The sequence below is a fragment of the Enhydra lutris genome, unplaced genomic scaffold (assembly GCF_002288905.1).
Source record: "Enhydra lutris kenyoni isolate GAN:26980312 unplaced genomic scaffold, ASM228890v2 scaffoldscaffold7, whole genome shotgun sequence".
Classification (NCBI taxonomy): domain Eukaryota; kingdom Metazoa; phylum Chordata; class Mammalia; order Carnivora; family Mustelidae; genus Enhydra; species Enhydra lutris.
Window position 1 is genome coordinate 46710424 of NW_019154091.1, and position 26653 is coordinate 46737076.

The 26653-nt window shown below is 35.9% G+C and overlaps 1 protein-coding gene across 2 annotated transcripts; it reads left to right on the forward strand.

The window, feature by feature from the left end:
* On the forward strand, nt 1-26098 carry LOC111142187 (pyridine nucleotide-disulfide oxidoreductase domain-containing protein 1). Of its 2 annotated transcripts, none has more exons than XR_002640245.1 (12): nt 1-151; nt 4373-4453; nt 10231-10350; nt 11606-11734; nt 13789-13862; nt 16927-17087; nt 19756-19856; nt 20868-21003; nt 21857-21969; nt 22644-22766; nt 24606-25100; nt 25383-25446. XR_002640245.1 is itself a non-coding variant. In XM_022495198.1 (12 exons), the coding sequence occupies exons 1-12, from the start codon at nt 68-70 to the stop codon at nt 25629-25631; spliced, it is 1509 nt and encodes a 502-aa protein (XP_022350906.1). In that variant the 5' UTR covers nt 1-67; the 3' UTR covers nt 25632-26098. The 2 variants fall into 2 exon arrangements, 1 of the variants encoding a protein (XP_022350906.1); XM_022495198.1 differs by having other exon boundaries at nt 24606-24743; nt 25383-26098.
* The last annotated feature ends 555 nt before the right edge of the window (nt 26099-26653 follow it).

A 26653-nucleotide genomic window follows, 5' to 3' on the forward strand; every position in this document is an offset into this window, starting at 1 on the left:
GCTCCCGTAGTACAAGGACTCCCGGGTTGCCCACTGGTTGTCGGTAAGGCAGTGGGAATCTGAGAGCATGGAGGCAGCCCGGCCTATCTCAACGGCCGGGAAGTTTGTGGTGGTCGGCGGTGGTATCGCGGGTGTCACCTGTGCTGAGCAGGTAGGCTGGCGCGCAGAGCCCCGCCACTTTCCCGACCCCGGAGTCCCTCGTTGGCCGCTTCCCTCCCGCCGCACTCCTTCTTGCTGCAGGTGTTAGAGACTGCGTGGTGGTCCCTGGTCGAGGTTGTTAGAGCCTCTCAAGCTTCGCCCTGGGCTCAGGGAGGAGTGGGGAGCAGGGTTTTGGGAGGGGACCCCAAAGCTGACTGAACCAGATTCTGGTCCTGGTTATGTCAGAGCTGCAAGAGGGCTTAAAACTAGTAAGTACTTGGTCAGAAAATTCAGCCCTTTTTCTTAATTAACTGATTGAATTCAGCTTTCAGGTAGATGCCAGATTCTTAGTTCATCGTAAATAACTGATAAACTCTTAACGTTTTCTCTTATACTTTTTCAGACTATGCTTCTAGTCTCTACAAGATGGAAGAGATTTCATCTCCAGTTATGTTTTGTAAAACAACCAGCAATAGATTAAATGTAGCTAGGACTGCTTTTCTGATTTTAGTTAATAATCAGACAAAATATATACCTGTGTACATTTCAAAAAGGACTGTTTCGTTGATATAAAGTAAACATAAGCAATTACTGAAGTCACAGAAGTAGAGCAAGAAATTCAAGAGATTTTTGCGAACTTTTAATTTTTAGGGTTTTTTTATTTTCCGTTTTTTTTTTTTTTTTCACCAAGTAAACACCTATGATCCAGGCATTGTACTAAGGGCTGATTAGTTATATATAAACAAAGCATGCTACTTCCTTTTTTAGAACTCATAGTCTAGTGGAAGACATGTAAATAAATCGTTCCAATTTAGGGGTGCCTGTGGAGTTGGCAGGGTGTAAATCAGGGAGGGAGTGGCCTTTTGTCTTAGTATGGAAAATTGAGTAAAAGTTCACCAGATAGACAAGAAAAACCAGAGGGTCCAAAGGGAGGCAAGGATATAATCTCAGGTGGAAAAAGTATGGCATTACCTAAGAGCGGCAAAGCTTAAAGAACATGGTGTTTGGAGGAGGTGACCAGAGATGAAGGTAGGAAGATTGGCAGAGACCAGATCATAAAGATCATAAAGGGGCATATAAGTCTTGCTAAGAATTTAGCAAGAAGTTGCAGGTAGTGAGATGATTTGGAACAGTGGCCTGATGTGGTCAAATGAAATATTATGAGAGGTGGTTTGTTCCAATGCATTTGGGCCAGGGGCAGCTGGTTAAAATGTGACTGGAAGGCCAATTGAAAGGTGAATTTAGTAGTATAAAGAAATTTTGAGGGCCAGGTGTACCAGTGCAAACAAAGTGAGGAAATAAATTACAGAATATACAAAGAAAAGAAAGGTGGAGAGAGGGGTAATATATCAAGTATTATAGAAAGTTCAAATGAGATGATACTGAAAAGAATCTGGTGAAGTTTAAGGATGTATAGGTGAATTGAAGATGTTCTTTTTTCCCCCTTATTGAATCATTGACATACAGTATTGTCTTAAGTATATATGTCATAGTGATTGGATATTTTCATACATTATGAAATGATGACCTCAATAGGCATAGTTACCCTCTATCACTATACAAGGTTATTACAATATTATTGACTATATTCTTTATGGTGTACATTACATCCCTATGACTTACGTATTTATAACTGGAAGTTTGTTCCTCTTAATTCCTTTAATCTATTTTGCCCAACTCCCCTCCACCCCCAACCCCTTTCCACTCTGGCAGTCAGCAGTTTGTTTCCTGTATCTATGAGTTCTGTTTTGCTTTGTTTTATTCTTTTGTTTCCACAAATAAGTGAAATTATATAGTATTTGTCTTTCTCTGACTTATTTCACTTAACATAATTACTCTCTGGGCCCATTGATGTTGTCACAAATGACAAGATTTATTTTATCTTATAGCTGAATAATATTTCATTGATATTTATACCACATCTTCTTCATTCATCTATCAGTGGGCAGTTAGGTTGCTTCCATATCTTGGCTATTGTAAATAATGCTGCAGTGAACTTAGAAATGTATAAATGTATGTATCTCTTTAAACTGGTGTTTCAGTTTTCTTCTCCTAAATACCTAGAAGTGGAATTGCTGAATCATATGGTAGTTCTGTTTTTAATTTTTTGAGGAACCTCCATACTGTTTTCCATAGGAGATGCACCATTTTACATTCCAAACAACAGTGTACAATGGTTCCTTTTTCTCCACATCCTCACCAACACTTATTATTTCTTATCTTTTTGATAATAGCCAATTAGACAGTTGTGAGGTTTATCTCATTATGGTTTTGATTTGCATTTCCCTGGTGATTGGTGATGTTGAGCATGTTTTCATGTGTTTATTGGCCATCTGTAGGTCTTCTTTGGAAAAAAATGTCTTTTCAAGTTTTGCCCATTTTAAAATTTTTTTATATTAAGTTGTGTAATTTTTTATTATATTTTGGATATTAACCCCAGTTGGATATGACTAGCAAATATCCTCTCCCATTCAGTAGGTTGTCTGTTTTGTTGATGGTTTCCTTTTTTCTGCAAAAGCTTTTTAGTTTGATTTAATTTTGTTTGTCTTAGCTTTTTAGCTTTTTGTTTTACCTTGCCTGAGGTGAATGGTTCAAAAATTATTCCTAAGCCTGGTGTCAAAGAGCTGATTGCTTATGTTTTCTTCTAGGAGTTTTATGGTTTCGAGTCTTATATTCATGTCTTTAATCCATTTTGAGTTTATTTTTGCATATGGTATAAGATAGTGTTCCAGTTTCATTCTTTGGCATGTAAGCTGTTCAGTTTTCCCAACAGTGTTTATGAAGAGAATTTTTTTCCCCATTACATGCCTCCTTTATCAGAGATTAATTGACCATCATATATGTGGGCTTAGCTCTCTGTGCCATTCCACTGATCTGTGTGCCAGTGCCATACTATTTTGATCACTACAGCTTTGTAGTAGGGTTTGAAATCAGGTAGCATGATACCTCCAGCTTTGTTGTTCTTTCTCAAGATTGCTTTGCTATTTGGGGTCTTCTGCAGTTCCATACAAATTTTAGAATTCTTTCTTCCAATTCTGTGAAAAATGCCACTGGTATTTTGATGGGGATTGCATTGAATCTGTAGATTGCTTTGGGTTAGTGTGGACATTTTAACAATATTAAATCCATGAGCATGATAGATCTTTCCATTTATTTATGTCCTCCTAATTTTCTTCTGTCAGTGGCTTATGGTTTTCAGAATGTAGGTCTTTCACATCTTTGGTTAAATTTATTCCTAGGTATTCTATTCTTTTTTATTCAGTTGTAAATGGGATGGTTTTCTTAATTTCTCTTTCCAGTAGCTTGTTATTAGCATATAGAAATGTGACCACTTTTTGTGTATCAGTTTTGTATTTTTTTACTGAAATTTTACTGAATTCATTTGTTCATTCTAATAGTTTTATGGTTGAACATACTCAGTTTTAATGGTATGGTAGGGAAAGAACTAGAAATTGGTAGAGTTTAGGAACCAGAGTGTGATTTAAGAAAAGCCTTTCAAGTTTAGAGAGAGTGAGGTTGTAACCAGAGGAAAATGATGAAACAATTTGCAAGTTAAGCCTCTAAATTCTGTTGAAGCTAATACTAAAATGGTTTTGTTTTCCCAGAGTGTATACTGATTGGGCATTTGGAAGAGGCAGAATAGCAATGCCAAAGCACTTGGGAAAAGTCAGGCTAAGATTCTGAGTGTTTATTAGTAAGGATTTGCTGTAATATTATCCTACTGTAGGGAAATGAAAATATTATTTTAAAATAAATAGAAGTTGAGTAAAATGTGTAAGCCTGACAATTCACAGACCTGTACCCTGGGGCAAATAATACATTATATGTTAATAAAAATAATTAATAAAAAATAAAATTAAATAGAAGTTGGTTTAACTGTTATTTAGGAAAATATTTTCTTCTCATTCTCTGCATGACAACTTTGAATTGGTATTAAGATAGTTTAAGTAAATAAGGAATACATCTTTGTTTCATTTTTCTTGTTCAGGAGGCTTTGTTAGTGTTTAGTGTAAATGTATTACTTGTTTTATCAGTATCAGTGTTGAACATTACTCACCACTGCCCCATAAATAAGAATAATGGAGACCTTTAGGTGTGGAAAAATGAGTTTATAGTTTCCTAGGTTAATAACATTATTAAAATTGCATTATCCCTGTCTCACCCTCCATGGTATATATAATAATACCTAACATTATTTATCATGTATTTTCTCCCAACTTTTTTTTTTAATAAGTTGGCTATTCAGTTTCCATCAGAAGATATTCTCCTGGTAACAGCTTCTCCGGTTATTAAAGCAGTTACAAATTTCAAGCAGGTAAGAACCTTTGTATAACTTTCTTAGTATTAGTGTTTTTAAATTTCAGTATCTTGCATAGTAGTTAGTGTAATTATAGTTTTTAAATGTTTAAAATGACAAATATTCTTTTGATAGTCATTTTAAAATCAAAGCTCAAAATTTAGAATTATATATTGAATATCGAGAACACCCAAATGATGTTGAATTTCTGGTTCTTTATTTTCTTCCCATCTTTTCCTCCCACTCAGAATTACTTTAAGGAAATTTTAAATAAAGTGTTTTTGAGGAAAAATGTTATACAAATATGACTACAAATGTATTTGGATATCATTTTATATACACACACACACACACACACACACACACGCAGTTGTATATATACATACATATACAGTGTACGTGTTTGCAAATCAGAAAAGTGCTTCTTAGCCAAGTTTACATGTGCAGATGTTTCAGATGTGTAATAAGCATCTCAGAACACTTTGTAGTTACATGAATTTACATTACACACATCATAACATTACATTGAGAGTCTGAGATCATTTGGTTAATAGTATCATAGAAGAGTTAGCTCTAAACATTTTTGATGTGGTACCTCACATCAAAAAAAGTTTTGATGTATGTCCTAATATACGTATATTTACATATTTATAAATTATGCATATATTGTGTTATAATTATGTTATAATGCCTATGCAAAAAATTAAGTCTTTTGTTTCCATACCTCAGTGAAGAATATGACCATAGTCTTTAATACAAATTTTCCCTTACATCCTGATAATAAAATAAAACTTTCTCATGTTGTAAACCGCTAAGACCAAGGATAATTAAGCGCAATATATTGTTTGTTTACAACCTGCTTAGAGATACTTAAGGTATCTTACTACCTAGGTACAGCCAAAGGACTTATGGACTTGGGAGAACCAGAGAATAAATTATGGCTATTAATCTCTTAAAAGAAAAAAATATATACATTCGATTATAGGCTTAGAGCACGTACATAAGAGAAAGATATATAGCTGGGTCTTATAAGTGTTTTTCCAGAAGACTGAATTTGGTGTAACTATTCCACAGTTGTAAGACTTGAGTTCAATTTTTGCTTATTTTTAAATTTTGTACACTTGAAGGAAAACAATCTTGGGTTCTAGGCCTAATTTATTTACTGGCTATGTAGCCTTGGCAAATCTGTATCTCAGTTGCTTCACTTGTAATAGTAAGGTAATAATATCTTCCTTGCTTAAGAAGTATTAAAGTTGTGTAGGTTGGGAGTTTAAGATATACTAATATATGTGAAAGCATATTAGAATAACAAATATTATGCAAGTGTTAGTTATTTGTAATATTAAGAAGTAGGAACTTGCATCCTTTTTATCATTTATCAAACACTTATATATCAACCAGTGTGCTAGGTACCCAGAATACAGAGATTGAAAGAGCTTATACCAAAAAGTCACTAATGGTTATCTCTGGAGTCAGGGGACAGCAGTAGTGGTGGGATAGTGTGAGATTCAGAGAACGGTAAAGAGGCACATTTTATTTTATCAGGAATTATTTGTTTAATGTTAAAGAACATGTTTTCGTGGCATGTATAATTTCTAAAGGAGAAAATACTAATTTTTACTAATAATAACTCACATTACTTATGGAGTATTTACTATGTACCAGACACTCATCTAAATGTTTTAAATGTATTAATTTAATCCTTAAGTAACTCTGTGAAGTAGGTTCGTATATTATCCCCACTTACAGGTGAGGTAAATGAGTCACAGTGAAGTTGGGTAAGTTTCTGAGATATGTATAGATAGGTTTTGAATACAGGCCCTTTGGCTTCATAGCCCTCATGGTTAATGAGTAGCACTTTCTCAGAATAATTCCTCTCTATTGGGGTAACAAATCTGTAAGACATAGTTATCATACAGTATGGTAATTATACTGATAGTGGCAAAAAAAACTGAGGTCATACTACAATATATGCATAATTATTTTTATAAATATATTATGAATGAGTGCCAAAGCCTGGCTTTAAGAATCCAGAAAGGCTTTACATAAGAGCGTGCATTGAAACTGAGACTGAAAGAATAGTAGGTTTTCCCATGTTTGTAAGAGGTTGAATGGAGGCAGGCATTTGCCAAAGTGCGTAAAGTATATTGCTATGTAATACACTCTAACAGGTACCAGTTCAGTGCTGCTGGAGTGCGAAGTGTGAGGTCGGACCAGTAGCCAGGGGCCAGACCATGATGGGGTTGTATGCTATGGTACAGAATTGTATTTTATCAAAATTTAGATGTTGCCAAACTTTTGGAGCATCTTCAGCAGGCGAGAATGCTGAATTGGAGATAGAAATTTAGTATTCACCATAGTCTCGGTGTCAGCTAAGCCATAGGCATGGGGAGCGATCTCCCAGGAAGAATACATACAGTGAGAGAACCCAGCAGCAGTGCCCTGTGGAACACTGACATTTAAAGAAGATCAGAGAGAAAGGAATACCTGAAAATGGCCACCCTTATTAGTCTAGATTGAAGAGGAGAACTATGAAAGAGGGGTATCTCTTGAATCCACAGAAAACAAAAGTTTAAGAGGAGTGGTCACGAGACACCTGGGTGGCTGTCAGTTAAGCATCTACCTTTGGCTCAGGTCATGATCCCGGGATTATGGGATCAAGTCCGGCATCAGGCTCCTTGCTCAGTGGGGAACCTGTTTCTCCCCCTGCTTGTGCTTGCTTGCTCTCATTCTCTCTCTGGCAAATAGATAAATAAAATCTTTGTTAAAAAAAAAAAGCGGTCTGGGGCACCTGGGTGGCTCAGTGGGTTAAGGCCTCTGCCTTCGGCTCAGGTCATGATCCCAGGGTCCTGGGATCGAGCCCCACATCGGGATCTCTGCTCAGCGGGGAGCCTGCTTCCTCCTCTCTCTCTGCCTGCCTCTCTGCCTACTTGTGATCTCTGTCAAATAAATAAATAAAACCTTTAAAAAAAAAAAAAAGCGGCCAAAGGTGTCAGATCCAGGGGAATAGTCAGGAAAGACAAGGACTCAGAAGTGCCCCTTTCTAGTAAATCATTGGTGACTTTGAGACAGTTTACACTACCTTCAGAAGTTAATAGGGGGTTAACTCTAAAATGACAGTAAACATAAACTTTTCTCTTTTGACATTTAGCTGCGAAGAAAGAAAAGATAGAGTGGCAGCAAATCGAGGACATGAGGACTAGCATTACGTTGAATTTTAATCTTTAAAGGTGGAAAACACTTTAGCATGTTTACCTGTTGAGATTAAGAAGCCAGTAGGGAAGGGGACCTGGGTGGCTCATTTGGTTAGGCCACTGCCTTCAGCTCAGGTCATGATCCTGGAGTCCCAGGATCAGGTCCGCATCAGGCTCCCTGCTCAGCAGGGAGTCTGCTTCTCCTTCTAACCTTCTACCCTCTCATGCTTTCTCACTCAATCTCTCTCAAATAAATAAATAAAACCTTAAAAAAAAAAAAAAAAGCCTGTAGGGAAGAGGGAAGGCTGAAGATGAAGGAAAACAAGGAATACATAATAAAAGTCCTGAGGAGGTAAGTCACGATGGCATATAGAGCACAGATTACTGGATTCACCTTGAAACGGTAGAAATGGGTCAAGGAAGGCAGACTATAGCCAAGAATTATATAGATGGTGGGAAAGAAGTAGTAAGAGTTCTTAATAGTCCCTTTAAGCCTAGAGGTAAGGTGATTTGCTGGGAATGCAGAGAATGTAATGTGTTTGGGAAACATTAGAATAATGAACTTTCGGAAAATTACTTAGGGATGGAAGATGTTACTTAGATGTTACTCTTCGCACTATGTTGATGCTTAAAAACCAATGGTATAAGAGTAACAGTGGCTAAACTGGATTAGAGGTCATTGTATTCTTCACTGCCACACACCCAGTTAAATAAATTAGAGCCAGTAAAAATTTTTAGTTTTATTAAATCCTGGCTTTAAGTGTACATCTTTTTCATACTCTGTATGATGAAATGGGCTGCATGTGTAAAGCACTTGTTCTATGCACGGGAGTAGTATTGTCTCAAGGAAAAGCAGATGTGCAGTTGCTGAGTTGTGAGAGGAACTAATTTCTCTTTCATGGACACCAGCTTTACTTGAAAGAACAACTGACACACTATAGTAATTCATATTTGGAAAATGAATGAAGTGAGTCTGTCACTTCAAGGAAAACAAGCGACAGTATTTGTTGCCAATAGGACAAAATTAGAGCTTTCCAGCCAGAATTAGAATTTTGGAAAACTCATTTCCTAACTTTGAGTCTCATGGTACTTAAAGCCTTTCCTAATGAGATTGTTGGTGATAGTAATGTGATCTTTTGATACTGTAGTGATATAAAATGTGTTAACATTGGGAAGATCTCCATAACTTAGGGAACCACTATTGTCCACATGACGAATGTGATGTTACGAGATCCATTCCAAGTGCAGGATAGACCAGCAGATTTCACAGTTAGAGAGGATGAAAAATTCTTTGATATGGTTTCAAATTCTACATTGCAACTAATCTTTAAGAAAATGTGCTTGTTGAGTTTTAGTGTAACATCAAAGAATATACAGTTCTGAAAAGGCTGCGTATACTTCAACCAAATTAATATATTGTAATAGTTTGAATGGAGAAGCAGATCTTCTGTTAAGATCAGACATTAAAGATACTTGCAAAAATGTGAAAAATGCCATTCTTCTTAATTTCTTTTGGAAAAATTGTTATTTTTTTATTGAAATGATATATCTCTTTAACATGTATTGATTATACTTCTAATTGAATTGAATATTTTACATTTTTCTCATTTTTCATATCTAAGGTAGCAGATATCACTGAGCTTAACTCACATGGACAAAAGTTCTTTGGGGTCCTCAGTTATCTGTAAGTGTGTAAAGGGGTCTTGAGACTAAATGGTTTGAGAACTGCTAGGGCCATATAATAGGATTTCCCAGTAGTATTTAGGGAGCAGCTGAGGTCAAATGCCAGTCTGCAAGGCTCAGTCCTTCCACAGCAGATTGGGTATATAGGACTGGAAAAAGCAGCAGTAGTTCAGTCTTTGTTGGGGGTTTTCAGGGTAATTAATAGCTAAAGATGAGAAAGCAAGGAAATAAAAGTTTGGGCAAAACATGAAATTATCTACAGCAGAGTTATGGCTGCACAGGGAGTGCAGGGAGTCCAAGAGGATGCTAATGGGTTTGGATAGCAGGAAAGAGTCTAAAGGCTAAATCACCATAAAGTTAGCTAATTAATGGACAGAGAAAACTGTAAGGATAAGGAGGTCAATAAGCTGTGTGGTCAAAGTATGCAGAAGTGACTAGAGTCAGCCCTCATTTTCCAGGCTAGGAGACTAAGGCGCAGTGACCTGGCTGATTTGCCCGAGTGGTAGGACCAATATTTGAGTTCAAGTCTTAAAATGTGGAGTTAGTCCCCTTTACACTGTTTATAGTACAATTGGCCGACTTCGTTTTATGAATATGAAGTAACTAGTATATAAACACAAATGCAAAGGTTTATTATTTAAAATTCTTGAAATAGGGGGTGCCTGGGTGGCTCAGTGGGTTAAAGCCTCTGCCTTCAGCTCAGGTCATGATCCCAGGGTCCTGGGATCGAGCCCCGCATCGGGCTCTCTGCTCAGCAGGGAGCCTGCTTCCTCCTCTCTCTCTGCCTGCCTCTCTGCCTACTTGTGATCTCTGCCTGTCAAATAAATAAGTAAAAATCTTTAAAAATAAATAAATAAATAAATAAAATTCTTGAAATATTTCTTAAACATACATTTTTACCTTTATGATCTATTACAGGTTTCTAAAGTATTGGAGGAGTTTGATGTTGAAGAGCAACCAAAAACCATGTTAGAAAATCGCTTTCCCAACATTAAGATTATAGAATCCGGAGTAAAGGAACTGAAGAGTAAAGAACATGTAAGAGGATTTCTTTCCTTTTCTTTCTTTCTCTCTCTTTTTTTTAAAGATTTTATTTATTTGAGAGAGAGCATGAGAGAGGAGAAGCAGACTCCCTGTGGAGCTGGGAGCCCAGTGCAGGACTCGATCCTGGTACTCTAGGATCATGACTTGAGCTGAAGGCAGTTGCTTAACCAGCTGAGCCACCCAGGCGCCCAAGAGGATTTATTTCTTAATGACACCCCCTGTTCAATCTTGACAGGCTTTTGCCTGCTTTCTTTTGACTCCGACTCTACCACCACCACCACCACTAAAGGCTACTATTTAGATGTAGGTTTTCATTCAATACTAAGGAACAAAAACAGTGGATCTCAAATATGTATTTTTATTTATTTATTTTTTAAAATTTCTTTTCAGTGTACCAGAATTGTTTATGTACCACACCCAGTGTTCCATGCAATATGTGCCCCCCATAATACCCACCACCGGGCTCACCCAACCTCCCACCCCCCTGCCCCTTCAAAACCCTCAGATTGTTTTTCAGAGTCCATAGTCTCTCATGTATTTTTAGACTCAATGATGTCATTAAAAATTAATACAAATAACTTTAAAGCCAGTACATGCTAGGAATTAAGGTTAATGTATTTTTTTACTTATATGAAAATATCCCCAAAGAGCATATTTGCTGGTAAAGTGATTGTTATTTGTACTTAAGAATATAAATACTATTTTTTAGCATTTCTAATGTTTTTAGATAATGTACCCTTTTCTACCACACTGTACCCACCCTGTACCCATACCAGGTATTAAGATATAATATCATTAGAATTACTACATCTTTCTTAGAGTAATTTCCACTGAGATTGGAAATACTCATTAAGGCCTACCCCCGGTATAATATCAGAATGCTCATTTTTAAAATTTCTGAATGTTTAATTTTTAATCTGAGGTCAACAATACCCCACTGAATATCATGAGTTTTATGTAAAATCTGGTGTGAGTATACCTTTTTTCCTAGGGGAGAAAGACTAGTTTTCACCAGATTCCCAGAATGGCTCATGTCCCTACAATGAGGATGAATGATGATGGGAAAATGCATTCTCACGTTTACTTTGATTTATTTAGTTTGATTTGCTGTAACAAAGCAGAGTGCCACCAAGAGTCAGCCTTAATGTATTTTTTGCTTTCCTCATATTGAATTTTTGATTTAAAATGAAGTTGTATCCATGGATGAACATGTTCCTTCTCTCTCCTTCTTTGCTCTATGTTCTTACAGTGCATTGTAACAGGAGATGGCAGTCAGCATGTGTATAAGAAACTCTGTCTGTGCGCTGGAGCTAAGCCAAAGTTGATATGTGAAGGAAATCCTTATGTATTAGGAATCCGTGATACAGACAGTGCTCAGGTAACATTCTTAGGTTGGGTCATAGGAAAGGAATGTGAATATTTCTTAGGCTTTTCTATATTTGAATCAAAGTATTCTCCTTAAAGTGTTAATTTTTAAATTATAGAAGAGGTTTGTTTTAGGATCCATAAACCAGAAAATAATTTTGTTATTGCCAGTTTCAGTTTAGCTTTGGTTGATAATTTTTGTTTTTTTAGTTCATGCTGATGTTCTGTGTTCTTTCCATTGTGCATTGTATCCCAGGTATAACAACTAAGCTAAAGGTTATAACTTATACACACATACATTACTGTAGTTTGGGAATAAGTGATTTGTAATCTAAATAATGTAATGATCTTCTTCCAAAAAGGTAAACCATTTCCCAGACTTACTGAACTTACTACCCCTTAGCAAAGAAATTAATATTGAGAAGATCTTTATGGTACAGAATCATGACAGAATCCCTGAACTGAAAAAATCATTTGGTTTGTTGTACTCAGGAACCGTAGTAAACTATCCCAATAAGGTGAAACTCTGTGGAACCTTATACAACTTTTTCTGGTAGTGGATTTAAGGGCTTCCAGAGTTCACTGACCCTTTTGCCAAGAAGCTCTTCCTGGTTTCCAATAATAATACTGTCTTACCTCAAGCTTGTTTTACTTCTGTCCCATAGGGTGATAAATTTTACATTTTTTGATAACATTTTATATTCTTAAAAATTGATTTTTTTTCAGCCTGTTCTTAATAGGAATTTAGAGAAAACTAGAAAAAGTTAATTATAAATTATAATTTAATTATAATTATAAACATTTCAGGTTCCCATTATCAAAGATTGAGTGTATAACTATGTTCCAGCGAGGCCCTCTGCAGACATGAACTGCTTATAATAATCCTGTGTGACAGTATTACTCCCATTTTACAAATAGGAAACTCTGGTGGAGAAATTAAGTTTTTATCTGTGCTAAAGTAGTTATTAAGTCTATCAGAAGTACAATTTAAACTCATACCATTTATCTCCATGTCCAATGTTTTTAACAGATTTTTCTTAAATTACTTATTGTCCTCAGTGAAGGACAAACTAAAATTAACTCTTTTTTTTCTTGTAGCATTTTAAACAAGTCAGCTTCAGTAGTTATTTATTGACTATTACAATGAAGTTTTGGATGAATTTAATAGAAATAGGATTTAATAGAACTTGACATAGTAGGAAGAGGAATTTGGCTATTCAGATGTCACTGTGAAGCAGTGGGACAATTCTGCTACTTTTGAAAGTGCCATAAAAATGACCATGGCTTCCCTACGGTCATTGTGATCTTTTTTAGGGGGCAGAGGAGGAAGGTGGTAGAGGCATCAATTAGTTGTCTAATAATAATAAGAGCAAAAATTTTTTTCTGATAAATGTTAGACATTATTGTGCCTGCCCCTAACAGCATTATTTACATTATCTTAATGCTTGCAGAGGCCAAATGAGATAGCGTCACTTCTTGTTTCCCTTTGTAGTTGAAGAACCAGAGGGGCAGAGGGGTTAAGCAACTTGTCTAAGTTACTAATTGCGGGCAGTTACTAACTCCTAGAGCCAGAGACTCTTAACCACCAAACTGTTGCACTGCTCATTCATGCAAGTTTTGAGTGTTAACTGACTCCAGGGAAAGCGTCAACTGAAGGACTAGGTGAAAAGGAATAACCCTATATGTAAGATATAGATCAGTGTCTAGTTAGTAAACTGATTGGATCAAGGAGTCAGGAATGTGATGATGAACTAGAGGTTGTGCCGCTTTGCTGTAATTCTGAACTATGTAATGACTGTAATGTAATGTAATGACTTGAAATGTAATGATTTGAAAGGCAAGGGAAATCAGCAGAGGCACTGCTTTGAAGACAGCCTGGATGAAACAAAGTATTTGTAATATTACAAAGTATTGTAATATTGCGTCCTGGCAGAGTGGGCAAGTGATATTTATTTTGTTCCTGTGTAAATCAGATAAAATTCCTGTATTTTCAGAATATTATCAGTGAAGCCTCTTGCTTCAAGTTTTGCCCACTACTTACAGAACACTGTGTCCTTTTCAATACAGGAATTTCAGAAACAGCTTACTAAAGCTAAAAGAATAATGATCATAGGGAATGGCGGCATTGCACTTGAACTGGTGTAAGTATGTATTTTTAAATACTTTTTTTTTAAAGATTTTTCTTAATGTTTATTTGACAGAGATCACAAGTAGGGAGAGAGGAAGGGAAGCAGGCTCCCTGCCGAGCAGAGAGCCTGATGCAGGGCTTGATCCCAAGACCCTGGGATCATGATCTGAGCTGAAGGCAGAGGCTTTAACCCACTGAGCCACCCAGGTCCCCGAAATACTATTTAAACACTGCTCTGTGATTCATGTGATTATTGGCAGACTAGAAACATCTTGGTATTCTGAAACTCAAAGATAAATGTAATTGTTTTTCATATATTTTCAAGGAAAGTATCCACTTTGTATTTTTAGCTTTCATGCAGTTCATAGTTGCAGTGATATCATTGCACAACATGAGTTTAGGGAATGTTTTCTGTCTCAAGGGGTGACACACAGGTGACTGGAGAAATGTGGCCCATAGATATGTTTGGTAAGCATGTACTATCTTGAACAACAATTTGAATGTGCACACTTTTATAGATTTCTGATAACAGTCCCCACCACTTACTGTTTATACCCATCCTGCTTCACTCATTTATATGGTTACCTGAGTGGCCCATGACTCGCTAGTTCAAGATATATGGTACTCCCAGCTCTTGGTTTTTTGGAAGTTGGAAAACATTGAACACATAAATTGAAATACTATCTTAAGATGATATTTCAGGTTAAGAGAACATTGAGGAATCGATATCCTGCTATGGTCTACAGAGCATTGATTTTCTTTGTAATTTTATCTTCCAACGGATGGCTGACATGGAATTGTCTGGACATTTTCAGGCCAGAAAGTGGAGTCCAACTACAAACAGGACAAATTTGTATCAAAATGAGGAATTTGCTAAAGCCCTGTCTATTCTAACTCTTGGACTAGGTTTTTGCTCCTTATTCTGACAGGGTGGTGAATCCCAGTGGAAGCTTTTAAGAGTTCCTAAATTGCCTAAGTACTAAGAGTGGCAGTTATTCTTGAAATGATGAAGTTTGTGGCACTAATGAGAACTGCAGAGAAAAACAAACAGAAAAACTAGAGAGTCAAAACCAAACAGGACAAAGAGGAGGGAGGAGGCACATGACAAATTTTCTCCACTAACGATTACTGAAAGTATAGCTTAATACTATTATTCTTTACATTGGAAAATTTTCCTGTATTCAGAAATGTTCGTAGTCTTACAACATTTAATCCTGTTCCTCATTTTCTTTAGGTTGGAGATAGACTATATAATTTGATAAAACTCCTAAGGAAGGGCCACATATAATGCTGTTATCTCAGCTTAGGTCCACTGATGATCAGGTGTTCATCATGTCATGATGAGAAATCATGCACACAAACCCTTTCTGCTCTTCAGTAGCCCTCATGATCCCCCAAGGCAAATGCTCATTTTCTTCAGTGTACTTTTCTTCTTTACTAGTATAGGTTAATCCTTTGCTTTTCAAAACCCTTTTTTTTTTTTAATACTTTCACAAAACCATACTTCACTGTTTTTTTAAGGGTGGTCTTAAAAATGAAAGTATTTCTGCTATTGTGTGAGGATACCTCTGTGGTGATGTATCTTGCTCAAAGGCTAAGGGGAGTACAGGGTGTCCTATCACGTGGGGCACATACAGGAGTTCTCATGGTTACTTATTACTCTGGCTTATTAGTCAAGCATCAGTATTTTAAGCTATACTGATATGCGTTGTACTATTATATTTAAAGTTTTTACAAAATGGTAGAGGAATTTCTAATTTGTGAAAGCTAAAGAATTTCATAGTAACTATGTGCCTATATGTATATTGATATGAAATTTACTACTGAATGTTTGTATATTCTACTTTCTGCTCATCAGCAATCCTGTATGACCTGAGCAGCATGTAGAATATTCTCCAAAGAATGTGAAATTTAGTAACTGTAAATGTTTTTTTCTGCCATAGCGAAGCAGGAATTTATGAACACATAATAAAGGTTCATTAGATGGTGCAGGAGTATCTTTTACCATATTGTCAGAAAGCATGAACATTAGATGACGTGAAGTGAGATGTATTAAACCTTATTTTTTGTATCATCTATTTACTGATTAGCTTGAAAAGACCACGTGTTATTTTATAGCGTCTGTGACATAAAGATGGTGATACTTTGACCATAAGTCAGCATTAATAGTTCTTAACACATGATACTCTTAGTACCACTACCGGTTCAAATAAAATCCTAGTACAGTTAGGATGACCATATATCCTGTTTGTCTAGGATTGTCCCAGTTTATCAGTTGTACCAAAACAAATATTAACAGCAGAAAAACCTAATGGACTTCAGGGACTTGGTGAAATGAATACTAAGCAAACCACATTCTGGGTGACCAGACCTAGAGATAAAACAGCAATGTGCAGGAGCCCTGGCCATCTCATGAATGGTGATGGCCCGTGTACACCACAGCTGTTCCTTTCTTCCTTGATTTTCTGTGAGCCGATCTTTCTTTGGCTGGATGGCTTGGAAGTTTCTGAGACAAAGGGAGAAGACTAGAGAGTAGTGGTTTCTTTATAACAGAGTTAAAATTTTAGTTGATAACTCTAATTCTCTCCTTTTCCTATCTCCTTCCCTAATGTTGCACTTTGAGTACACAAATTACTTGTTACCAAAGAAGTGAGGTATTCTCAGTATTTTAACTGTATACCATCCATCTATCTATCCATCGTTGGTTATACTATAACCACATCAAAAAAGCACTGTTCATTCATGGAACCCTGGAGAACATTCATACAATAACTATGTTGGGGAAATTGACCGCTTAGAGTGATGTTCACTGTAGTGAAATTTCACCTGATACTCAGTTACATATGTTTGTTATTTTTATGTTCTTTCAGTAAACTGGTTAAATTTCTTTTATTACTTGTTCTACTTCAACTCTTTTTATCCTGAAAGAGTATTCCATTCCTCCTTATAATCATTCTTGCTCAGTTTGTCTTAAAGTACTTTCTTTACTTTTGCCTTCAGAGATAATTATTTGCAAATACAGAGATTTCTACTCAGACTTTCAGAATTGCTCTGAGTAACTTTAATATTCCTTTTAGGTATGAAATTGAAGGGTGTGAAGTCATTTGGGCCATTAAAGATAAAGCTATTGGGAATACTTTCTTCGATGCAGGAGCAGCTGAATTCTTGACTTCAAAGCTCACTGCTGAAAAAGCAGAGGGCAGAATTGCACATAAAAGAACCAGATATACAACTGAAGGTAAATATAGCATCTTGTTCATTAATTCACAGATGAAACTGTTTAGCTTTTTAGCCATATAGGAAAAGGCTACAAGAAATATAGATAGTATCATTTCTGTATCTTACCTGACTTAGATTTTCCAGGATTTTTTTAAATGACAAATATGTATAATTAAAACTAGAAATTTAAGGTGAAGTAAATGAACCAGCCTATCTGCACCTTTGCAAACAGATGGTACAACTGGACATGACCTAAGGTAATTTTACCAAAATATGCAGTGAATTAAAGAAATATAGGGATGCCTAGGTGGCTCAGTTGGTTAAACACCTGCCTTCAGCTCAGGTCATGATCTCAGGGTCCTGGGATGGAGCCTTGCGTGGGGCTCCCTGCTCAGTGGGGAGTCTGCTTCTCCCTCTCCCTCTCCCCTCTCCCCTTCCCCCCAGCTTGTGTTTATGCTTTCACACTTGCTCTTGCACGAGCACGTGCATGTAAATAAATCTTTAGGAAAAAAGAAAAAAAATACAAACCTAGGTTTTTTTTTTTTTTTTAAAGATTTTATTTATTTATTTGACAGAGATCACAAGTAGGCAGAGAGGCAGGCAGAGAGAGAGGGGGAAGCAGGCTCCCTGCTGAGCAGAGAGTGCAATGCGGGCCTTGATCCCAGGACGATGGGATCATGACCCGAGCCGAAAGCAGAGGCTTTAACCCACTGAGCCACCCAGGTGCCCCAAACCTAGTTTTTTAAGAGCTTTTTTTTAAACTTGGTTTACACAGTTCAAAAAGAATTCTGTAAGTTTTGAGGGTGCTAAAAATTGATAAAATGCTTAAAAACTGATGGCTAATCTTTTTATTGAATTATAACAAACTACAATATAATAGTTTCAGGTGTATAACAATACTGATTCAGTATTTTTTTTTAACATTTAATTCTTTTATTTTTTTTAAGATTTTATTTATTTATTTGACAGAGATCACAAGTAGGCAGAGAGGCAGGCAGAGAGAGGAGGGAGGCAGGCTCCTTGCTGAGCAGAGAGCCCGATGTGGGACCGGATCCCAGGATCCTGGGATCATGACCTGAGCCAAAGGCAGAGGCTTCAACCCACTGAGCCACCCAGGCGCCCCGTGATTCAGTATTTTTATACATTATGACATGTCACCTCAGTAGGTTTAGTTACTCTTGTCACTATACAAACTTACTACAGTACCACTGACTGTATTTCCTGTGCTGTACTTTATAGCCCTGTGACTTATTTGTAACTGGAAGTTCATACTACTTACTACTGTTCACCTGTTTTGCCTGTGTTACCAGTGTCTCCCCGTGGCACTATATCTGAGCCTATTGCTTTATTTATTTTGTTGTTTTAAAATATTTTCCCTAGTTTAACTTGCATGTGTTTATTTTAAAACAATTTTACTGAAATATAGTGTTACTGAAATAACTGAATATATAGTTATTTATATATAGTGTTACTGAAATCCTGAATGTAGTGTCATATTAGTTGCAGGTGTACAATAAAATGATTCAGCAATTTTGTATATTACTCTGCACTCTTCATGATAGGTGTACTTTTAAGGTGTACTTTTAATCCCCTTTATTTCACCCATACCTCCATCCTCTGGCAAACACAAGTTCTCTGTATTTAAGAGTCTGATTTTTGTCTCGTTTGTTTTTTAAATTCCACATATGAATGAAATCATATGGCATTTGTCTTTGACTTATTTCACTTAGCATTATATCCTCTAGGTCCATCCATGTTGTTGCACATGGCAAGATCTCATACTTTTTAATGGCTGAGTAATATTCCATTGCATACATACCCCCACATCTTCTTTATCCATTCATCAGTCGATGGACACGGGATTGCTTCCGTATCTTGTTTGTTGTAACTAATGCTGTAGGTAACATAGGGCTTGATACATCTTTTCGAATTAGTGTTTTTCTTTTCCTGGGGTAAATAGCCAGTAGTGGAATTATTGGATCATAAGGTAATTTGGGGTTTTTTTTGGTAATTCTATTTTTAATTTTTTGAGGGAACTCCATACTGTTTTTATACAGTGGCTGTAGCAATTTGCATTCCCACCACCACTGCATGAGGGATCTTGTTTCTCCTCATCTTTGCCAAGACTTGTTATTTCTTCTTTTTTTGATTCTAGCCATTCTATAAGTGTAGGGTGATACCTCATTGTGATTTTGATTTGTACTTCTCTGATTAATGATACTGAGCATCTTTTCATGTCCCCGTTAGCCAGCTGTCTTTGGAAACATGTCTTTTCGGGTCCTCTGCCCATTTTTATTTTGATTGTATTTTTGTTACCAAGTTGTAGGAGTTCTTTATATATTTTAGATATCAACCTTTTATCAGATCTCTTACCCTTCACTTTAACATACATTTGGGGATGTGTATATAACATCCCCAAAACACATTGTGTTTAAACTCAACACTTGATCAAAAGATTATCCATTTTATAGCTCTATATCATAAAATATTAAGATAATAAAATAATCCATATATCATAAAATATTAAGATAATAAAATAATCCATACAGATATCTTAGTTTAGTCATGCTGCATATATGTACATATGAGAATTATAACAGTTCTTAAAAGCTTGAGAATACAAAGCATACTTCTCTGCCTGGCAGTTTTTAGATCATTTGAATTTTGAGTTGAGTTTATCTCTTCAGGAAGGAAAAAGGAAACACAAACCACAGCTGGTGCTGGCAATATGGGCAGTGCTTTGGGACCTGATTGGCATGAAGGCTTGAATCTTAAAGGTACAAAAGAGGTAGGTGTTCATATACGAATTAAACCTAAGATGCAATTTTAAGTTTTAATCTATTCGTTAAAAACTGGTCACAAATACGTCAAACAACTGCTGGGTCACTTTACTTAAAATCCAAAGTGCTAGGACAGACAGGACCAATGGCGATTGGTCCAATTCCTGACCAAAGATAAGTATTTCATTCATCTAAAACTGATTCATGCCCTTCTTTTTAGTTCCCCAGGCAGACAGATTTCCAGACCCAGACAACAGTGACTATAACTGTCCTATTTTTAAATTAATCTTTTCTCAAGTCACTTCACATGCATTATAATATCTTAAAGATTATTTGATGAATTCTAAATAAAATATGTATTTAACATCCTAATTGGATAAGCAGATGACTTGCTTTTATTCATTTTATTTATTATATATTTGTTTTTAAATAGTTTATAAAGGCTGTGATAGTTAAATACTGTAAGAAGCATCTGTGGAGTCCTCATCACTGTGTATGATTTCTTTACAGCCTTGGGTAGTTTGGAGGGGAGCTGGCTTCATAGCATATCTGATTTTTGTGATAGAAATTATATAAAATCATTTCTTCCTGCATCTTCAGATCCAAAGATTAATAGTATTTTTAACCTGAGAACTTCAGCAGTTTGGTTCAGTAAACATTATCTCCTTTATACTCGGCACTTTACTGACGTTCTGGATGTTACAGTAAGTTGGCAGGGACCTGCCCTCAAGAGGCTTTTATAGTCTCTAGCAGTTGTAATTTTTAAACACTATATTTGTAATTATCATTTATACTTAAACGCATCCCCTGCCAGTGCAACTAGTTGTTCTCTTAAGTTCTGAATGGATTTCTGCTCACTCCCTTCATGCACAGAAATTGAGAGGCTTTTTAATTTGGGGCATCCAGTGTGTTTTCCTTTATACTGTAAGATTATTTTTTCTATATGTTTCTGCAAGTATATTGTAATTTTTTTAAATTAAGAGTAACCCAAGTCATTTTTCTGGAATTTGTTATTTTAGTTTTCTCATAAGATTCACATTGAAACTATGTGTGAAGTAAAGAAAATCTTCCTTCAGGAGGAATTTAGAATTTCTAAGAAAAAGTCCTTGCCTTTTCCTAGAGACCATTCTAATCAGTCAGTCACAACCGATAATGGTAAGTAATAAAATAAGAAAAAATACCAGTAATTTAAAAGGATGAAACCTTACTTAATCTTACTATATTAAAAACTTCAATTTCTATATGAAATTTAAATATAAAAAGTAAAAATGAAACCATTAATTAATAATGTAAGTCATTTCATTTTCATTACTTAAGTCTTCAAGCTTCCTAATAATTTTACATGGGGTTCATGATGCTATAGCCACAACTCTTTGAGTCAATTACAGAGCAAAACAAATATAAACTAACAAAGCCTTTATGCTCTCAGAGGTGAAATGACTTCCCCCAAATCAAACAGATTGAAAATCTATAAATTTGGGATTAAGAAACAGATCTAATCCCTATTCCACACTTCCTGTGAGAACTACTACCATTTGAAGAAATAAACTCAGCTAGACTGGCATATGAAATATTCCAGTTTTTGAATTCTTTGTATATTTCCATGGGAAAAGGTAGTGTTAGAGTTTGAATATGAGTAATAAGGGAAAACGTTGCAAAGTGAGAATTTGGACTAAACTCTTCGTGGAGTATAATAGCTTAATAGTTTTAAAGAATTTAGGAAATGGTTATTGGCTTAAAATCATTTTGTTGGAAGTAGTCTAAATTTGAAGGAAAGATGTTTAGAATGCCATAATTTTGTAAATATACTCAAAACAAGACAGTGCTGACTGCATTATAATTGTTTAAGCAGATATGCCTTATAAAGCTATTAAGGGGTATGTTTCAAAGTCCTCTCCTGCCTTTTTCTTTCACTCTTTATTCTAGGCATTACATACTCACATGCTAATGACAGCTGGTGGTGATAACATTTGAGAATGAAGGTGGTTTTTTTCTGTTTGTTTTAAAGAGGTATGGCCTGTATATGTGGAATTGACTAATGAAAAGATATACGGCTGTGATTTCATTGTCAGTGCTACAGGAGTTACACCAAATACAGAACCTTTCCTCTGTGGCAACAATGTAAGGTGAAATTTTTGTCCTGCTATGAGTATTTTTAAAGTAGTATGAGATTTCTATTTCTCATTTTCTATTTCTCAATTTCTATTTCTATTCTCATTTCTATTTCTAATTCTCATTTTCTATTTCTCAATTTCTATTCAAGTATAAATCAGTGTTCATTGTTTTAGTGTAAAACTGTAACTTAAGGAAGCTAAGTTTAGTGTACAGTTATGTTTTATTTGTAGTATTTCATATTGCCTACCTAAAATCCTTAAGTGGTAAACATCCCAGCATCAGTGTCCTCATAAGTGGGACATAATGTACAGTTCATTTGTCTAAAGGTTGATGAGATGAACACCTATGAATTCTTACAAATGATTCTTTTAGAGAAACTGCCTTTTAGCATTTGAAGCTTGCAAAACTGAAGAATATTATAATTACAAGTGGGGTAGTAACTATGGTTACTGAGTGTTCTTGATGTTGAAAGTCTTAAGAATTTTTGAGTAGGTCTATCCTAGTAGGATTTTGATTCCCTAATAATTCAGCTGAGCTATCTAAACTTTGCAGCTGTTTTTTACTCTCTCACTAAGGATAGCATACCGAGGTATAAAAATATGACTTGGTCTTTTACTTTAGAACAAAAAAGACATCTTTCATTTTTCTTCCCATGTATACTTATCAGGAACCTCATTTAGTTTGCTCTAGGAGAAGATGGTGGCCTGAAGGTGGATGCTTATATGCACACATCTCTCTCTGATGTCTATGCCGCTGGTGACATCTGCGCTGCATCCTGGCGGCCCAGCCCGGTGTGGCAGCAGGTAAGCCGGCATCCATCATTACACCTTTGTATCTGATTTTTCAGATTCCATCTGACGGTAAAGGAGTCGCTACCAGCAAATCCAAATTTCTGGTTTTCCCACTTAAGTAGGAAGCTATCCTAGAGTTTTCAGTGACCTTTTAAAAGAATGTTTCCCTGTTGGTAAGTTATTAAACAGAGATGGAACACACTGGGATGTCTTACCTTCATACATTTAGTAGCACTGTCCAGTGGAACTCTGTGACAACAGAAACATTCAATATGTTTGTAGTGTCTACTCAGTAGCTACATGTCTCTGTTGAGCTGTTAAAATGTGCTGAATGTGACTGAGGAACTGAATTTTAATTTTACTTACATTACATTTAGTGGCTGCCAGACTGGACAGCGCAGCTTAGATGAATAAATAACATACTGAGGTATAAACCATATAGATGACGACCCTGTGGGATCCTGATGACCCAGTTCTGTCCCTCTGGGAATTGTGACTGAAAAAATTTCCTATACTCAACAGCCTTCCTCAGCCGAACAACTCCATCCAACTGGACTTCCCCGTCCTCCTGCCATCATGGTGCTGCCTGCCTCTTCAGAGTGGAGCAGAAATCCTTCAGGAAAATACTCAGACTGTAGTCATAGGGCAGGTGGTTTTAGGAGGAGTAAAGATGCAGGCAGATGTTACAGATAAAAGAACCAGGTAACACTCAGTGAAAAACCAGCTCCACAGGTAGATTTTACTCCTTCAGATTAACTATGGAGTGTGAAGTAGCAGAAGGGCTAGATGTAGTCTGAGAGGCACCTTCAACACTTACGTGTTTTTACAGAGATAAGTCATAGGAAGAGTGCTTTCGGTCTGTTTTGAAAGTGTGAGCTTGTTTTCAGTTTTTCCTACATTCTGTGACTTCTGTGGCACAGCTGTCTTCAAGTCTGTGGGATTTTTTAAAACATTTTAAACCCTCTAGGGTAAATTATATCCTTATTATGTGTCATACTCGCTACAGGCAATATCCAAAAACAAAACAGATGTCTCGTTCTGAGTGAATCTAATAGATCTTGTCTCTTAATTTGTAGAAGCAATAAATAGGTGTACCAGTCAGTTTTACATGATCTACGACCCTACATTAGCTTATTTAATTATCTCAATAGGCAGAGAATAGGTGGTGTATATTTATGTTTCAGGTGAAGAAATTAAGGCTGTTAATAAATATGTAGAAGAGTTGATATTTAAATCTCTTGACTTTCACAGCCAGTGTTGTATCAGGGATTCCTAAAACTTTGTAGAAATAAACATACAGTAAAGAATAAATAAATAATATAAGGGACGAATTTAAAATTCCCAGCATCAGTTGTTGAAATCTGATAAGATTTCCTAAGGCTGTACACCCAACTAATACATCAATTTAACTGCATGGGAGGCCTTAACTATGTAGCACCAAAATCTGAGGATTAGGAGAAGAAATGAATTCTTCAGTGATCATCTATTGTCTCTACTTAACGCTGATGATGAAACTTACTATGAAAAAGGAGACTAGTTAATTAGTAGTATTCTTACCTGGTATACCCTGAAATGTTTTAGTTATTTGTAATAGTTTATTGAAACAGATTTGGTATCATCTTTTAATTTGAAAGGCAGTAATTTGGATAGAATTATCAAATAGCAAAATCGGGTTTAGTTAGGATGGATTGGTGACTGCTTCTACAGCAAAGACAATCCAACTAGTCCTCTAACTCGCTAGATCTAGCCAGTCTCAAGGACTGTCAACGTTGAAGTCCTTTAAGGAATTTTGTAAAGCATCTTTAAAGTAAGAACAATGAAAAATTTTCTCATGACATTTTTTTCTTTCAGATGAGGCTGTGGACCCAGGCTAGACAGATGGGATGGTATGCAGCGAAGTGCATGGCTGCAGCTAATTTAGGAGAATCTATTGACATGGACTTCAGCTTTGAGCTTTTTGCTCATGTAACAAAATTTTTTAACTATAAGGTAAGATAAGCAAATCAGTGCCTTTTCCTGCTTGTTAGTCTTAAAACGAAAACCATGTAAATACTTACTCAGATGAGAAAATTAGATAATTATTTTACAAAAAATGACACATCTTCTCATTTCCTCATTTCTTGGAAATCAGTATCTGTTACTACCGCTGGTCTTAATTCCTATTCATTACCCACCTTCCTGTGCTATACTGTTTTACCCATAAGTGGGGGGAAGTCTCTTCTAGGCTTATTCCCTGTTGGTGCATTTTGAGATTCATTCTTTGTGGGGAGAACCAATAGCTGTTATACTCAAGAATGAACCAGGTGCTTTGCCATGCATATTATTTACTCTTCACATTACTCTGAGGTAAGTTTTTTCTTCATGACTCTAAGCTGATGTATCCGGATCCTACATATGTTAATTCATTAGATATTTTTAATGTTTAGAGACTTTGGGGTGGTGTCATCCATACAATAAATGCAGTGCCATTCAAATGTTTTCTTTGGGACACTCCCCAATTTTTGTGAATAGATTCTAGGTTAACAACACAGTATATATATATACACACACGTATACATACATACATATACATATATAGTGTTTCCTTGTTGGTACTCATTACAATAATGTTTTTATCCCTATCTATAGGTTGTATTGCTGGGAAAATACAACGCACAGGGCTTAGGTTCAGATCATGAATTAATGCTGAGATGTACCAAAGGACATGAATACATCAAAGTCGTCATGCAGCATGGGCGAATGATGGGAGCTGTCTTAATTGGTGAAACTGACTTAGAAGAAACATTTGAAAACTTAATTTTAAATCAGACAGATCTTTCATCATATGGAGAAGATCTGCTAGATCCAAATATTGATTTAGAAGATTATTTTGATTAAAAAAGGCATTTCAAGAACTACGTAAAGTTCCAAACACTAAGTCACAGTAAGGTAATACACTTATTTAATGAAGTTAAGAATACAGAAGTAATAATGATTTCAGTGGGAAAAGATTAAAATATAACAAAACCACTTACATAAATGAAAGGATTTAGGTTACTCATTTCTGATTAAGCTAGGTTCTTACCTACTTAGCCACCAATTTGGTCGGATATGCTAGTCATTCTGATTGTGCAATGTCAGGGTTATGGTTTCAAGAGGCTTATAGTTTTACATAGAGCTGTAGCAATATCTTACTTGCTAATATCATTTGTATTGATCCCTTATTCTATTTACGTTTGGATTCTACAGCTGTTATGAGTTGAAATCACTCCCTTTCTGTAATCAGCTTTTGTAAAATATTCCATATAACTTTGCTATCAAATGTTGGTTATATCAAAAGAAAATAAACATGTCAAGGCACAAGAGTTTTAGTTATGTGAACTTGAGTATTTTTCTCCTTTTGTACTGTAAGTTTTTATAAATTATCTGAAATGTTCAAGTCCAATACTTCAGAGATAAGTTCCATATGTATAAAATATTAATAAAATTGTCTCAAACTTTTAACTACAAAATAATGGTGTATACATGCATAAACTGTTTTCTACGAAAATATATAAACACCCATCTCATGATTGCTGAAGCAGATTTGCACACTTCTGGAAGTTACCGGAGTTTTTTACTTCCTCCTTTTTACCAGCTCCTTTAGAATCCAAGTTTGAGATGATTCAATCTACAAATAAAGCAAACATTGTGGTCAAAACTCAGCGGTTCCATTTTCTCTTCAGGTTAAATATCAGCTCTTTAGTTAAGTATCTAGTAGTCTGGTTTTTTATCTTCAAGTATGTACTCAAATATGAGCCCTATCCGGAAGGGATGTGCGGTCAGAGACAGTGGTACGTGGCATGCATTTGCAGGCTTGAGAGTATTTACTGTGTGAGTCGTTGGTTCTCAGCCTCTGCTGCACAGGCCCATTTCTCAAC